The 14,243-nt window shown below is 41.5% G+C and overlaps 1 protein-coding gene across 1 annotated transcript; it reads right to left on the bottom strand.

Annotated features, from left to right (window-relative positions):
* Window positions 1–225: 225 nt before the first annotated feature.
* Window positions 226–6,864, bottom strand: hsp90ab1 (heat shock protein 90, alpha (cytosolic), class B member 1). Its single transcript, XM_038968641.1, has 12 exons — window positions 6,732–6,864; window positions 5,034–5,177; window positions 4,716–4,922; window positions 4,460–4,619; window positions 4,143–4,276; window positions 3,682–3,987; window positions 3,308–3,473; window positions 2,761–2,951; window positions 2,141–2,288; window positions 1,770–2,038; window positions 855–1,188; window positions 226–754 (listed from the first exon to the last, which is right to left on the bottom strand). The coding sequence occupies exons 2-12, from the start codon at window positions 5,175–5,177 to the stop codon at window positions 642–644; spliced, it is 2,172 nt and encodes a 723-aa protein (XP_038824569.1). The 5' UTR covers window positions 6,732–6,864; the 3' UTR covers window positions 226–641.
* Between the last annotated feature and the right edge of the window lie 7,379 nt (window positions 6,865–14,243).

The following is a 14,243-nucleotide window of genomic DNA, read 5'->3' as shown; positions in this document are numbered from 1 at the left end:
AACTTTCTGAAATGTGCAGTAGTTCAGGGACGTGTCAACTTCTCAAACAAATGTACCTTCCTTGCAACAGAAGATCCTCATTGTTAAACCTAGCCCTTAAGAGAAAGTGACACCAAGTGGTTGAACTGGGGATCTGATATTAATTGTTCCTCATTTTCAGAGGTCTCCATTTCAACACAACCCTGCAGGTGCAGTTTTGAAGAACAAAGTAGTCCAGACAGCAAATTAGAACGTTTAAGGTATTACATCTTTTAATTTCTGCAAAACAAAGACTGAATACAGACAGGTCTGGAATCAGGCAAAGGAACCTTGCAGTCAACTCTCCATGCAGCGTGCATGTTATGTTGCACATGAGAACCAACCCAACACCGTGTCAGTAATGGAATGTTCCATTTCCCATTGTTCACACATCTACCAGTCCAATATTTAAAACTCAGTGCAACAGGGTACTGTTTTTTCCAGATGCGTTGCCCACCATTAACTATTACATACAGCTTGTACAACAAATGAACCGCATTTCTAGAATTAAGACTTTTTATACCATAAAGGACACTGACCAGGTTACCCATTTAAAAAGGGCAAATAAACATGTTCGATTGGAAAAACGTGAGGCTATATAAGGGGTAGATTTTAAGTGACATTTAATCCACTTCCTCCATGCGTGATGCATCATCATCTCCCTCTAGAGGTGGGATCTCATCTGGGGCAGGTGCAGAGGTGGGCTCCTCAGGGATCACTTCGTCATCATCGATTCCTGGAGGGGAAGAAGGGACATTAGATCCAGCATACATTTAAATTATAATCAACAAAGATGAACTTAATTCTCCCCCTCCCACAGTTGAGTGCATCCTCACCCAGGCCCAGCTTGATCATCCTGTAGATGCGGTTGGAGTGAGTTTGAGGGTCATCCAGGCTGAAGCCAGAAGAGAGCAGAGCTGTCTCGAAAAGCAGGATTACCAGGTCCTTCACCGCCTTGTCGTTCTTGTCCAGGTCAGCCTTCTGCCTCAGGGTCTCCACAATGGGGTGGTCTGGGTTGATCTCCAGGTGTTTCTTGGCCATCATGTAGCCCATGGTGGAGTTGTCCCTCAGGGCCTGCGCCTTCATGATCCTCTCCATGTTGGCCGTCCAGCCATACGTGCTGGTCACAATGCAGCAGGGCGACGACACCAGCCTGTTTGACACGGTCACCTGGGGAACACCAAGCAGCGTTAGTTCACGTGGTAACAGCATGGGAGATTAGTTTGGCAAGAATCAGTGTAGGCAAGGCTAATTCATATTCAAAAGATGTTTTAAAAATTGTCAAAATCCAGTTAAATATCATGCAGGAAAGTCTGGTTAGATTTCACCCAAATAGCACATCCAAAATGTAGTCAGAAATGTGCAAATTCTCAAGTCTGAATGATGGGGTCAGTGTTAGAATGTTATCGCCACACTCAATCACCACTTAATGAATGCTGCTTCACAAATTCACAACGCATTCTAGAGTCTCAGGGTAATGCCACAAACACCTGTGGATAAAAACTACAGCATTCCCACCCAAGTCAATGCCAAAATGATCAGCGTCACAACACACCACGGCAGCCCAACGGGACAGGACCACCGCAGACTACATGGACTCACCAGGATCAATATTAACTAATGAACTAGGGCACCTGTTCACAACCAGAAATAAAAAAGGTAAAACATCAACGGTTGCACTCTAAAAATAGAGAAAATACCAGAAATGGATTAAATAACTGCAGAAATCATAGGTTGTTCCAGTCACCTACCTTCTCTACTTTCTTGTCCAGGATCTCCTTCATGAGCTTGCAGAGGTTCTCAAACTTTGTCTTGTCCTCATCCATCTTCTTCTTCTCCTCCTCGTCCTCCGGCAGCTCCAGGCCCTCCTTGGTCACGGAGACCAGGGTCTTGCCGTCAAACTCCTTCAGCTGCTGGACACAGTACTCGTCAATGGGCTCCGTCATGTACAGGACCTCAAATCCTCGCTTGCGCACGCGCTCCACAAAGGCAGAGTTGGCCACCTGGTCCTTGCTCTCGCCTAAAAAAAAAAAGTGATGTCAGTCAACTTCTGGGTGATTCACTGTCTGCCGCTGGGTTTGGGGCTCTACTTTATTGGGGCTAAATAGCTTACTAGACCCACCAGTGATGTAATAGATGGACTTCTGGTTGTCCTTCATGCGGGTGAGGTACTCCGTGAGGGAGGTCAGCTCGTCTCCGGACTGAGAGCTGTGGTAGCGCAGCAGCTCCGACAGCTTCTTGCGGTTCTGGGAGTCTTCGTGAATGCCCAGCTGTAGAGAAACAATGACCATTAGTGTAATCTGGTAGTCAATATGAGGCCATTAGACATTAAACTACTGCCAGGGGAAGTTTTATGCACTAATTTAGCTTATGGAGGTTCAGAAAACTTTGTGGGTCCTGAAGCCAGTCTAAATATTATCAATGGTTCTAAAACACTATAGACTGGATCCTGTTTGGAACGCAGTACAGCAACTAGCCCTACAGGGTATGAGGAGCAAGATCTCACTAATATTGCAATTAAGAAATTGGGCAAACTACATTGCTAGAAAGGAATCTACTCTAGGTAAACCTTTGTTTAATACCCAGTGAGTTACACCTTTGATTCACTGAAGAACACCAAATGACAGCAATTGCAGGAGAGGACAAGTTGAGTTATTAGCAGCAAAACAATTTCAGCTCAAAAGACAATCAGAATTTTTTTCTCAAGTTCGTACCCATCTCCTGACATATGCAATGAGTTACCTTGAGGTTCTTTGAGAAGCCATCATAGAACTTGTTGTAGTTCTCCCTGTCCTCTGCCAGCTCACCGAACAGCTCCATACACTTCTTGACGATGTTCTTGCGGATCACCTTGAGGATCTTGCTCTGCTGCAGCATCTCTCGGGAGATGTTCAGGGGGAGATCCTCAGAGTCTACCACACCACGCACAAAGTCTGCAGGGGGGGGAAGACAGACATTAATTTCCCTTTTATAGCACTTCAATATAGAAAGAACCCCAGTGTGTGTAAAACAAACTAATATACATCATAAGTAGGCTAAAGAGAAAAGACAAGTAGCCAACTATTTCAGAGCAGCATTGTCAGCCCTTGCCATTAGCCTATATGTGAAGAAACCATTCATGAGACAGCGCTGCCTTTGCATTCAGTGGCACTGTGGCCAGGGGTATTTGCACTACAAAAACCACTGAGCATTTAAGAACTTTTCCAATCAAACATGTCACAGGGGACAAAATGGCAGCCATTTTGTATCTCCAAGGCTGAACGAAAGCCATGAAGATCGGGTTACTTACTCAGGTACTCTGGGATGAGCTCCTCACAGCTGTCCATGATGAAGACCCTCCTGACATACAGCTTGATGTTGTTCTTCTTCTTCTTGTTCTCAAAGAGGTCGAAGGGTGCACGGCGGGGGATAAAGAGGAGAGCACGGAACTCCAGCTGGCCCTCCACTGAAAAGTGCTGCAGAAGGGAAGACGCAGGAGAGTTACTAAACACAATATACTCACATCACCTTATTCTGTTCTCAGATCTGTGTGCTTATAGCTATTCCCACAGACCAGAGGAGTTGGCTACACAGCACAAACAGATCTGGGACCAGGCCATCATCTGGGCAACCAAAGGAAACCATTTTGAATGCGGCGCAATTTCTAAATTTCAATGTTCGTACCTTGACAGCCAGGTGTTCCTCCCAGTCGTTGGTCAGGCTCTTGTAGAACTCTCCGTACTCCTCCATGGTGATGTCATCAGGGTTTCTGGTCCAAATGGGCTTGGTCTTGTTCAGCTCCTCCTGGTCAATGTACTTCTCCTTGATCTTCTTGGTCTTTTTCTTGTCCTTGTCTTTGGAGTCCTCCTCGTCATCAGAGCCCACGTCCTCGATCTTGGGCTTGTCCTCTGCCTCTTTCTCCTCTTTCTCTGCCTTCTCTTCCTCCTCGGCCTCATCGTCACTGATCTCCTTTTCACGCTCCTTCTCAACCTGCACAGAAACAAAGGGAGCAATTTAATTTATGAATCCTCCAATAAAAATACTATATAAAAAAATGAACTTTCCCTTACTACAGTATCCTCAACCACACCTACATAAAATGGTCACTAATCACACTTGTCAAATACTTCCATACATATACTCACGAAGAGGGTGATGGGATATCCAATGAACTGAGAGTGCTTCTTGACCACCTCCTTGACCCTCTTCTCCTCAACATACTCCGTCTGGTCCTCCTTCATGTGCAGAATCACCTTAGTTCCACGCAACATGGGCTCCCCTGGAAATGAATTACACCATAGAAATCAATTTGCCCATTTTGTCACCACTACAATACATGTAGTGTAAGAACACCTTTAATCCACTATACTGTCTAAAAAAAATGCAGCGGTACACCCCCCCCTCCATTGTTCTGTCGTGCGCAACGCCCCCGAACCCAGCTTTCATTGAGTGGGACACATACCAGTGTCGACCTTGACTGTGAAGGAGCCTCCGGCTGAGGACTCCCAGATGTACTGCTCATCATCGTTGTGCTTAGTGATGACAGTCACCCTCTCGGCCACCAGGTAGGCAGAGTAGAAACCCACGCCAAACTGCCCAATCATGGAGATGTCAGCTCCAGCCTAGCAAAGAGGGAAATAACTCATCACAACATGTTCTCTCCCTGCATAGTATTTGAATGCATATTTGTGAATGTTTCTGTAATCCAATTGACATACCTGTAGGGCCTCCATGAAGGCCTTGGTGCCAGACTTCGCGATGGTTCCCAGGTTGTTGATGAGGTCAGCTTTGGTCATGCCAATTCCAGTGTCGATTAGGGTCAGGGTGCGCTCCTCCACGTTGGGGATGACGTCAATCTTCAGTTCCTTGCCGTTGTCCAGCTTGGTGGGGTCCGTCAGACTTTCGTATCGGATTTTGTCCAAAGCCTGAAAGATATTGAACAAAGTAAATGTCAGCATCAAAAATATTGCTAAGTCCAAAGAGGGGTGTTTTATTACATATCCAACATGGGGCCAAACGCCAACCCTCTCACTTACATCAGATGCATTGGAAATCAACTCCCTGAGGAAGATTTCCTTGTTGGAATAAAAGGTGTTGATGATTAGGGACATGAGCTGAGCGATCTCTGCCTGGAAGGCAAAGGTCTCAGCCTCCTCCTCTTGGCGCATTTCTTCAGGCATCTGGGGACAAAAGCAGCAATGTTATGAAATCTGGAAAACCCACAAATATAGGAGGTACAGATTTAAATTAAGTCATGCATATTCTAGTGGCGTTAGTAACATGGGGAGTTCATTGCCTTCAGTGCAAATGAGTCATTTAACACCTCCATAGTAGAGTCCTCAAATCTAACGGGTTAATGGCCATGCCAATCTGACTGCATTATTGACTAAAAAAAGATGCATCAATACAAAAGCCAATTTGAGAATTAACAAGTGTTCTCTACAATCAGTCCCATTTCATGGGGCTCCCGAGTGGCGCAGCAGTCAAAGGCACTGCTTCTCAGCGCCACGACAGGCACCCTGGTTCGAATCCAGGCTGCATCACAACCAGCCGTGATTGGGAGTCCCATACGGCGGCGCACATTTGGCCCAGCCTCGTCCACAGCTGGACGGCGTAGGCCGTCATTGTGAATAAGAATTTGCTCTTAACTGACTTGCCTTGCTAAATAAAGGTTACATTTTTTAACGATGTAAATTCATCGTGATAAACCAACTACCGGAGGTTGAGGAACTAGCAGCCAACATGGCGACATACAGGAGACAATAGACGTTGCCAGCACGTGTTTTATATAGTCGGTGGAAGGATTTCAGGAAATCCATAAAGAATTCTACTCCAAATTGACTTCCAGAACGTTGACCGAATTTGAACTTGTCCGCACGTGGATATCAATCGCTAATATCAAGGAAGGTGACGACAATTCCGCAGTGCTAGAAATGCACGAGGAAGTAGCTAATGTTAACTAGCGTACCGTCTCGCGAAGTCATGCTGCCTGTGTCCGCAACGTACAATTAACGTTACTGGAGTCAAAGGACAAGGTCAACCATTGCATACAATGTTTAACTATATTCAGAAGGTGCATGGCACAACCAATTCCAACTTCAGGGCAGTTCAAATGGCCACTAAATTGACACTACAACAATTTGCAAAGTATCAGAAACCATGCAGGTGTAGCTAGCTAACGTTACCCAGTGCCAGCTAGCTGCATTGGCCAGACGGAAAACGAAAGCTAGCAAATGGCTGCTGAGCAAAACGTTGACAGGATTGGCTATCGAACTAGCTACTGTTATCGACAAGTTCAACGCCGACTTAACTATCTAATGTAAACTTGATAACGTTCAGTCACGTTAGCCTCGAAATGTGCTTCTCCAAAAGTTAGCCAATCTAGCTAACTTCAGTTAGCACACACATCGGACGAATGAGACAGAACCAGGCGTGGTAAGACGTGAGTGGGGACTCAAAATTGTCGCAAAATGTGGTTATCGGTTAGATAATTTAGTATATAAGTAAGGAATACGAATTTAATTATATAACTACGTAAAATGTAGCAGACGTTTGTAAACTAGCTACGGTAACGTTAGTTACTGAATCGAACATTCTCGACTGATGGATGCGGGACCAAGCCAGAGATGTGAACGCGTTACGATAGTCAAAATAATACTTCAGTTGAACAGTGATTTGATAAAGCAAACTATGAGTACATGGCTGCGTTTAAGAGTTAAGACGTTCATATATACCTTTATTTGTTCCGTTGACTTCTCTTGAATAAAATGCTGCCAATATCTCAAGTCCCCTCTGCTCTCTGACGCAGGAAAATAGAAAGGGATTTCCTTTTAAAAGACCGATATCTTTATACCCTCTTGTGTGTTTGATTGTGCGGACGTATCCATCCGCAGCTGTGTTGTTGCGGCATCTTTGGGTGCAGCATCTCCAACAATTATGAAGGCACCAAACACTTAAGTTAAATTGCATGTAAATGCTTGTCACGTTAAAATAAATATGAATAACTTCATCGAAGTGATAGTTATTTTTTCCCTTTCTTTCATAATGATGATCTTCATCCATTTCCATCATGAAATAGACTATGAGTTAACCTTGTATCCTCAGTGACATTTTTATTTATATTTGTGTCTTTATGCACTCACAGGGCCCTGCACACTCACTCCATCTGCTCACTCACACCAAACACGCACATACATTTATACTGACTCCACGCACACCCACTTACATACAAGCTGCTGCTATGTTTATCTTATATCCTGATTCCTAGTAACTTTACCCCTATACATATCTACCTCTATCACTCCAGTATCCCTGCACATTGTACATATGGTATTGGAATTGACCCTGTCTATAATACGCCTACTTATTGTGTTCTTCAAATTTGTTATTTCTCGTGTTTTTTTCTCTAGTATTACATTGCTATTGTTTATTGCATTGTTGGGTTTTGAGTTTGCAAGAAAGGCATTTAACTGTACTTGTGCATGTGACATTAAAACTTGAGACTTGAATTGCCTCTGCATTCTCAAGCGTGTGGAATATTTTGTAAATGATCAGACATTTCTTTGGAAAAGGCTATTGACTTGATAGGGAAAACATATATAGTTGTTTGAACTGCCGGTTTTTGAGTTTTGATTACATGGCACGATGACAGACTACAGCTTTATTCAAAGCAAATATTTAACATTTAGTTGTGGACACCGTGAATGGGGAAACATATATGATTTAAAACCATAATGTCACATTTTGTATCAATCGGACAGTGTAGTAAGAAATTGCCACAAATTAAAATGTATACAAATGTGGAAATGATGGGTCTTGTTACTCTCACGGAAGAATATCAGTCAGCTCTTTTGGGTGTACTTCGTTTTTTCCAGCACTTTCCATGAAAAACCCGCCTACAAAGTGACGTCACGTGCGTGTCAAACGCAGTCCTCGCCGCACAGATGTCGCGCCCATTGGTCGCGCCGTAGAGCAGGCTACTCGGATTACCACAAATGAGCCACAAACTGTTCAAACACAGACAAATACTATGGTAACCAAATTCTAACATACATGAATACAGGGAGCTATGCCTTTTCTATAATTAAAAGACAACTCATTGCTGAAGGTGACAGACAAAGAATGTCAAGGAAGCAGTGGTGTGGTGGAGGCTATACACAGGTACAGTATATGCCGTATACTGTACCCACTTTTGTTCAGTGGGCATTGTTTATACTCACTTCTTAATCCACGGATGCGATATCAAAGTAGTGTAGCGGAGGTATATGCCGTGTCAATGATGCATTACAGTCAAAGACAGGCAGAAACTGCTTCTTCAATATAAATCCCCGATCACACTTATAGGTGGGTTGCAACCCAGTCTCTCATTAAGTGTGTACTATTTGTAAAAATCAGCACAATGTTTGTATGCACTAATAGCAGAAATTTATGGCGCATCGAAATCAATAACACCAGATACCTCTGATGCCACGCCCCTTCTGAATCTCTAAACTCGATGCGCCCTGAGTTTGTGCTATAAGTACAAATAAACATAAATGCTTATTTGGTTGAAGCTAGCCATTTTACAGTGAGAACGAGGTGAATTATTGGACAAGAAATGACAAATAATCTAGTATTCTCTGTATTTCGGCCCGCATAATTCTAAACAATTTATTTCAATCAGTTATGTATATTCGTTCATCTTGTAGACAGGAAGTGATATTTATTCGCCCTGGCCAACAGTCGCTTGTATGCTAACGTTAGCTTTTTGGTTCCCGCCGGTTGTAACCCCAGTGAATATTGGACATTTTTAGCTAGCTGCTCGCCGTTATTAATTATGTAAAAAGACAATCAATAATATCAATCGTGTAAGCACATGGAAATACTTTTTAGCGATGTTTTAAAGGTATTTATTTAATGATTTAAAAGTGTCTGGCAGTGAGTGATGGACTGTGAAATTCAATCGCCCATGATTCCGTAGCACCGGAACTGACGTTTTATAAATTCTACCGGAACTGACCTTTGTGTTCGTTCTTTTTCTTATATTTTTTAATTTATTTTTTATTAACAACAAATCAATACAGAAAGTACATAAGGGAACACAAGTATATATAGATTATATATAACGGACAATCGAGCTAGGGGGTACAATATCACATTACAATTACACAAGGACCTTAAGGGACATACATACACTTACAATTCTAACAGGTTTTTTGTTAGTAGAATATTTAACTGTCTTAAAATACAGTTCAATTTCTTTTTGTAGGGTAAGAAAATGTGTTTTTTTGTTAGTAAATTTACATTTGTGTATATGAAATTTGGCCAAAAGAATAATGAAATTAATTACATAAAAATGTTTAAACTTATTTTTATCGTATGTAAAGAATCCAAGCAGTACATCTCTCCACAATAGTGTAGAATCTTCATAAATGTGTTCAATTATAAATCTACTGATGTCTTGCCACAGTTTTCTTACATGTATACAATGCCAAAAAAGATCCAACACTGTTTCTGGGTGGTCATTACAAAAGGAACAATTTGAGTTGATGTTTTCCTTAAACTTCTTCATATAGTGGTTGGCAGGATAATTAGTGGTTAGTGGTTGGAAGGAAACTTCCTTCATTTTGTTAAGAAGTAGGTATGTGTGTGGCAACATCCAAACTTTTTTCCAACAGATATTATCAATAAATCCATTCCAATAAGGCATGACATAAGGTATAGATACAACATCCTGCTGAAACAAGGTTCGTATCGCTCTGTTGTTGAATGGACCAAAAGAGAAACAAATCTTTCCTACTGATGAGTCAACAGGGTCAATAGAAGGTAGGCTCTGAGGGTCAGGTCTTGACACGTTCCTGAATAACAGAGCAACACCTGAGGGAATGGCGTCTAAAACAATTGCAAAATCTTTAGGTGTTACAGGGACCTTGTAAAGTGAAGAATTCCTTATAACTGAGTAAAAGAGCCTCTGCATTTACCAGTTGGCTCACCAAAATCAAATCAAGTTTATTTTATATTGCCCTTCGTACATCAGCTAATATCTCGAAGTGCTGATAGGATACCAATAGGATATTATTTCGGAACCAATATTCTTAAAACAAAGAATTATTTTTATACAATATATCCCGATTATTCCATATATAATATCTGTGTGGAGAAAAATTGTGTTTATAAATTAAGGACCATGACAAGAAAACCTGCCGATGAAAAGCAGAAAGTTTCACTGGAATTTTGTCAATATTACAACATGAAGTTAAGGCCACCAAAAGAAGAGAAGACATGATGAGGAATAAAATTCCAGATAGAAGTGGGTCTTCTTAGGAATTGTTTTATCCAATTGATCTTAAAAGTATTATTTAAAGTAGTAAAGTCCAGAAAATTCAGTCCACCATTCTCATAAGTGTTCATTACAACAGTTTTCCTAATGTAATGGGTACGGTTTCTCCAAAGAAAGTTGAAAAGCATCTGGTCTATCTCCTTGCTTATTTTACTGTCAAGATATAAAGATAGAGCGCCATATGTTAGTCTAGAGATACCTTCAGCCTTGGTTATTAGGACTCTACCTTTTAAAGATAAGTCCCTCCGTAGCCATTGATTTAGCTTCTTCTGGGTATTTTTAATAAGAGTGTTACAATTTAGTAAGCCTCTAGACTTCTGATCCTTTGTAATGGTTATGCCTAAATATGTAAGTTCTTCTTTTACTGGAATACCATAATATGAAGGTGTCACACAATCTTTGACAGCTATGAGTTCACATTTATTAATGTTAAGGTATAGACCAGACGCTTTGGAAAAGGATTGTATCACATTGATTGATATGGGAATTTGGTTAGCGTCTTTCAGAAAAAGTGTAGTATCATCAGCCAGCTGGCTTATAATAATTTCTTTACCAGCTATGGAAATACCTTGTACAGGACTATTTTTTAAAGAATTTGCAAGAAGTTGGGTGATTAATAAAAACAGATACGGGGAGATAGGACAACCTTGTCTAATTCCTCTCTTTAACTCAAATCTAGGTGAGGTGCCATATTTCAATTTGATAGAGCTGTTACCATTTGCATAGAGAGTCTTAATAGCCTTACAGAAAAAATCCCCAAAGCCAAGTCTCTCAAGGGAGTGGAAGAGAAACTGATGCTCTACTGTGTCAAATGCTTTATAAAAAATCAAAAAATAATATGAAGCTATCCTCAGTTATTAGGTCTGAGTAGTCAAGTATGTCTAATCTGACATTGTTAGAAATATGTCTGTTCCTCATGAAGCCAGACTGTGAAAACCCACAGGACGGTAGATGTCCAAGAAGAGGGTTGGGCATCCCTGATCTAATCAAATGGCTACCCAGAATTTTTGCATTGCCCCCCACCCTTTTACGCTGCTGTTACTCTCTGTTATTATCTATGTATAGTCACTTAAATAACTCTACCTACATGTACATATTACCTCAACTAACCGGTGCCCCCTGTATATAGCCTCGCTATTGTTATTTTACTGCTGCTCTTTAAGTATTTGTTACTTTTATTTCTTACTTTTTTTAGGTATTTTTATTAAAACTGCATTGTTGGTTAAGGGCTTGTAAGTAAGCATTTTACATTAAGGTCTACACCTGTTGTATTCGGCGCAAAATTTGATTTTGAAGAGTGAGATCTCCCTTGGGGGATTTCTTAATAGACTTATCAAGGCTATTAAGAAATCGTTACACTACTCCCTCGGTTCAGAAAACATAACCTGTGCTTCTCTGTCACAAATCCCTCACGCCTTAATAACAGGACATACTTTTGACCCTCATACACTATCCTACTTCTGCTCATCAGAGTAGCAAATGGTAGGAGGGGATATTGACCTCAGGTAGGCTTGACGCCAGGTTGCTTGACCCAAAGGAAATCACACTACACACAACAACCCCAAGAGAATAAGAGCCTCATCAAGACTAGCGTCGTTCACCTGGTCAGGCAGCATGACTACCTTGTTAGGACATTTCTAACTAGTACTAAATGCAGTTTCAAAATACTGACCAATTTTAGCTGGCTTCATTTCAATTTCATTTCAATGTGGGATTTCATTTCAATGTGGGATTAAATACAAAGTGGTGCTATAAAACGTTCAAATCCTTAGACCGATTGACTGTAAACTAAGCTTCTGTCTTGCAGGCATGAACAACTGAGAAAGAGGACAAGTACATTAGAGTGTCTCGTTTGAGAAACAGACGCGTCACAAGTCCTCAACTGGCAGTTTCATTAAATAGTACCCGCAAAACACCAGTCTCAATGTCACGTTCGTTTAGAGATGGATTGGACCAAGGTGCAGCGTTGTAGGCGTACAATACAATGCTTTTAGTTTTAGAAATATTTAGGGCTAACTTATTCCTTGCCACCCACTCTGAAACTAACTGCAGCTCTTTGTTGAGTGTTGCATTCATATCAGTCTCTGTAGTAGCTGACGTGTATAGTGTTGAGTCATCCGCATACATAGACACTGTCACGACTCCCACCGAAGGTGGCTCCCCTTCCTGTTCGGGTGGCGCTCGGCGGTCATAGTCACCGGCCTATTAGCTGCCACTGATCCTTTTTCCCCCCCTTGTCTGTTTATTAGTTGCACCTGTGTTTAGTTAGGTTAATTGGTTGGGCTTTATTTACCAGCCGGCCCGCCTGCTGGTTGTGCGGGATTATTTTCAGTATACGTTTGTACTCGACTGTAAGTCACGGTTGTTTGTGTATGGTGTTTTTGGCTGAACTGTTTAGTTCCCCCTGTTTGGGGCATTTGTTTGAGTTGGCGTCATTTTCACCGGTGTGGTGTAATAAAAGTATCGCTACCCTGAACTCGCTGCTTACTGCGCCTGACTTCTTCCTCCACTACACCCCGGACGTTACAGACACTCTGGCTTTACTCAAAGTCAGTGGCATGTCGTTAGTAAAATTTTTTAAAAGCAAGTGGCCTAAACAGCTACTCTGGGGAATTCCTGATTCTAACTGGATTATATTTGAGAGGCTTCCATTAAAGAACACCCTCTGTGTTCTGTTAGACAAGTAACTCTTTATCCACATTATAGCAGGGGGTGTAAAGCCATAACACAAGTTTTTCTAGCAGCTGCCTTAATGACAGCTTTGCACACTCTTGGCATTTTCTCAACCAGCTTCATGAGGTAATCACCTGTAATGCATTTCAGATAACAGGTGTGCCTTGTTAAAAGTTAATTTTTGGAATTTATTTCCTTCTTAATGCGTTTGAGCCAATCAGTTGTGTTGAGGTAGGGGTGGTATACAGAAGGTAGCCCTATTTGGTAAAAGACCAAGTCCGTATTATGGCAAGAACATCTCAAATAAACAAAGAGAAACGACAGTCCATCATTACTTTAAGTCATGAAGGTCAGTCAATCAGGAAAAGTTCAAGAACTTTGAAAGTTTCTTCAAGTGCAGTCGCAAAAACTATCAAGCGCTATGATGAAACTGGCTCTCATGAGGACCGCCACAGGAAAGGAAGACCCAGAGTTACCTCTGCTGAAGAGGATAAGTTCATTAGAGTTACCATCCTCAGGAATTGCAGCCCAAATAAATGCTTCACAGAATTCAAGTAACAGACACATCTCAACATCAACTGTTCAGAGGAGACTGTGTGAATCAGGCCTTCATGGTCAAATTGCTGCAATGAAACCACTAACCACTAAAGGACACTAATAATATGAAGAGACTTGCTTGAGCCAAGAAACACAAGCAATGGACATAAGACCGGTGGAAATCTGTCCTTTGGTCTGATGAGTCCAAATTTGAGATTTTTGGTTTCAACTGCCTTGTCTTTGTGAGACGCAGAGTAGGTGAACTGATGATCTCCGCATGTGTGGTTCCCACTGTGAAGTAGAGGTTGACCGATTAATCGGAATGGCCGATTAATTAGGGCCGATTTCAAGTTTTCATAACAATCGGAAATCTGTATTTTTGGACGCCGATTTTGCCGATTTTTGTATTTTGTATTATTTTTTAAAATATTTTTTTCACACCTTTATTTAACTACGCAAGTCAGTTAAGAACACATTCTTATTTTCAATGACGGCCTAGGAACGGTGGGTTAACTGCCTTGTTCAGGGGCAGAACAACAGATTTTTACCTTGTCAGCTCAGGGATTCAATCTTGCAACCTTACGGTTAACTAGTCCAACGCTCTAACCACCTGCCTGTTACGCGAATGCAGTAAGAAGCCAAGGTAAGTTGCTAGCTAGCATTAAACTTATCTTATAAAAAAACAATCAATCAATCATAATCACTAGTTATAACACAT

Source organism: Salvelinus namaycush, chromosome 29 (assembly GCF_016432855.1).
Source record: "Salvelinus namaycush isolate Seneca chromosome 29, SaNama_1.0, whole genome shotgun sequence".
Classification (NCBI taxonomy): Eukaryota; Metazoa; Chordata; class Actinopteri; order Salmoniformes; family Salmonidae; genus Salvelinus; species Salvelinus namaycush.
The sequence above is the reverse complement of the archived record's forward strand: the minus strand, read 5'-3'. Positions and strand labels throughout refer to the sequence as shown.

What these genes read in the sequence shown, in the direction of transcription:
- hsp90ab1 (XM_038968641.1), bottom strand. Translation starts at nt 5,177, where the DNA reads ATGCCTGAAGAAATGCGCCAAGAGGAGGAGGCTGAGACCTTTGCCTTC. An exon ending in CCTTCATGGAGGCCCTACAG is followed by an intron (nt 4,620 to 4,715) that starts GTATGTCAATTG and finishes CCTCTTTGCTAG; the next exon opens with GCTGGAGCTGACATCTCCAT. An exon ending in AGGAACACCTGGCTGTCAAG is followed by an intron (nt 3,474 to 3,681) that starts GTACGAACATTG and finishes TCCCTTCTGCAG; the next exon opens with CACTTTTCAGTGGAGGGCCA.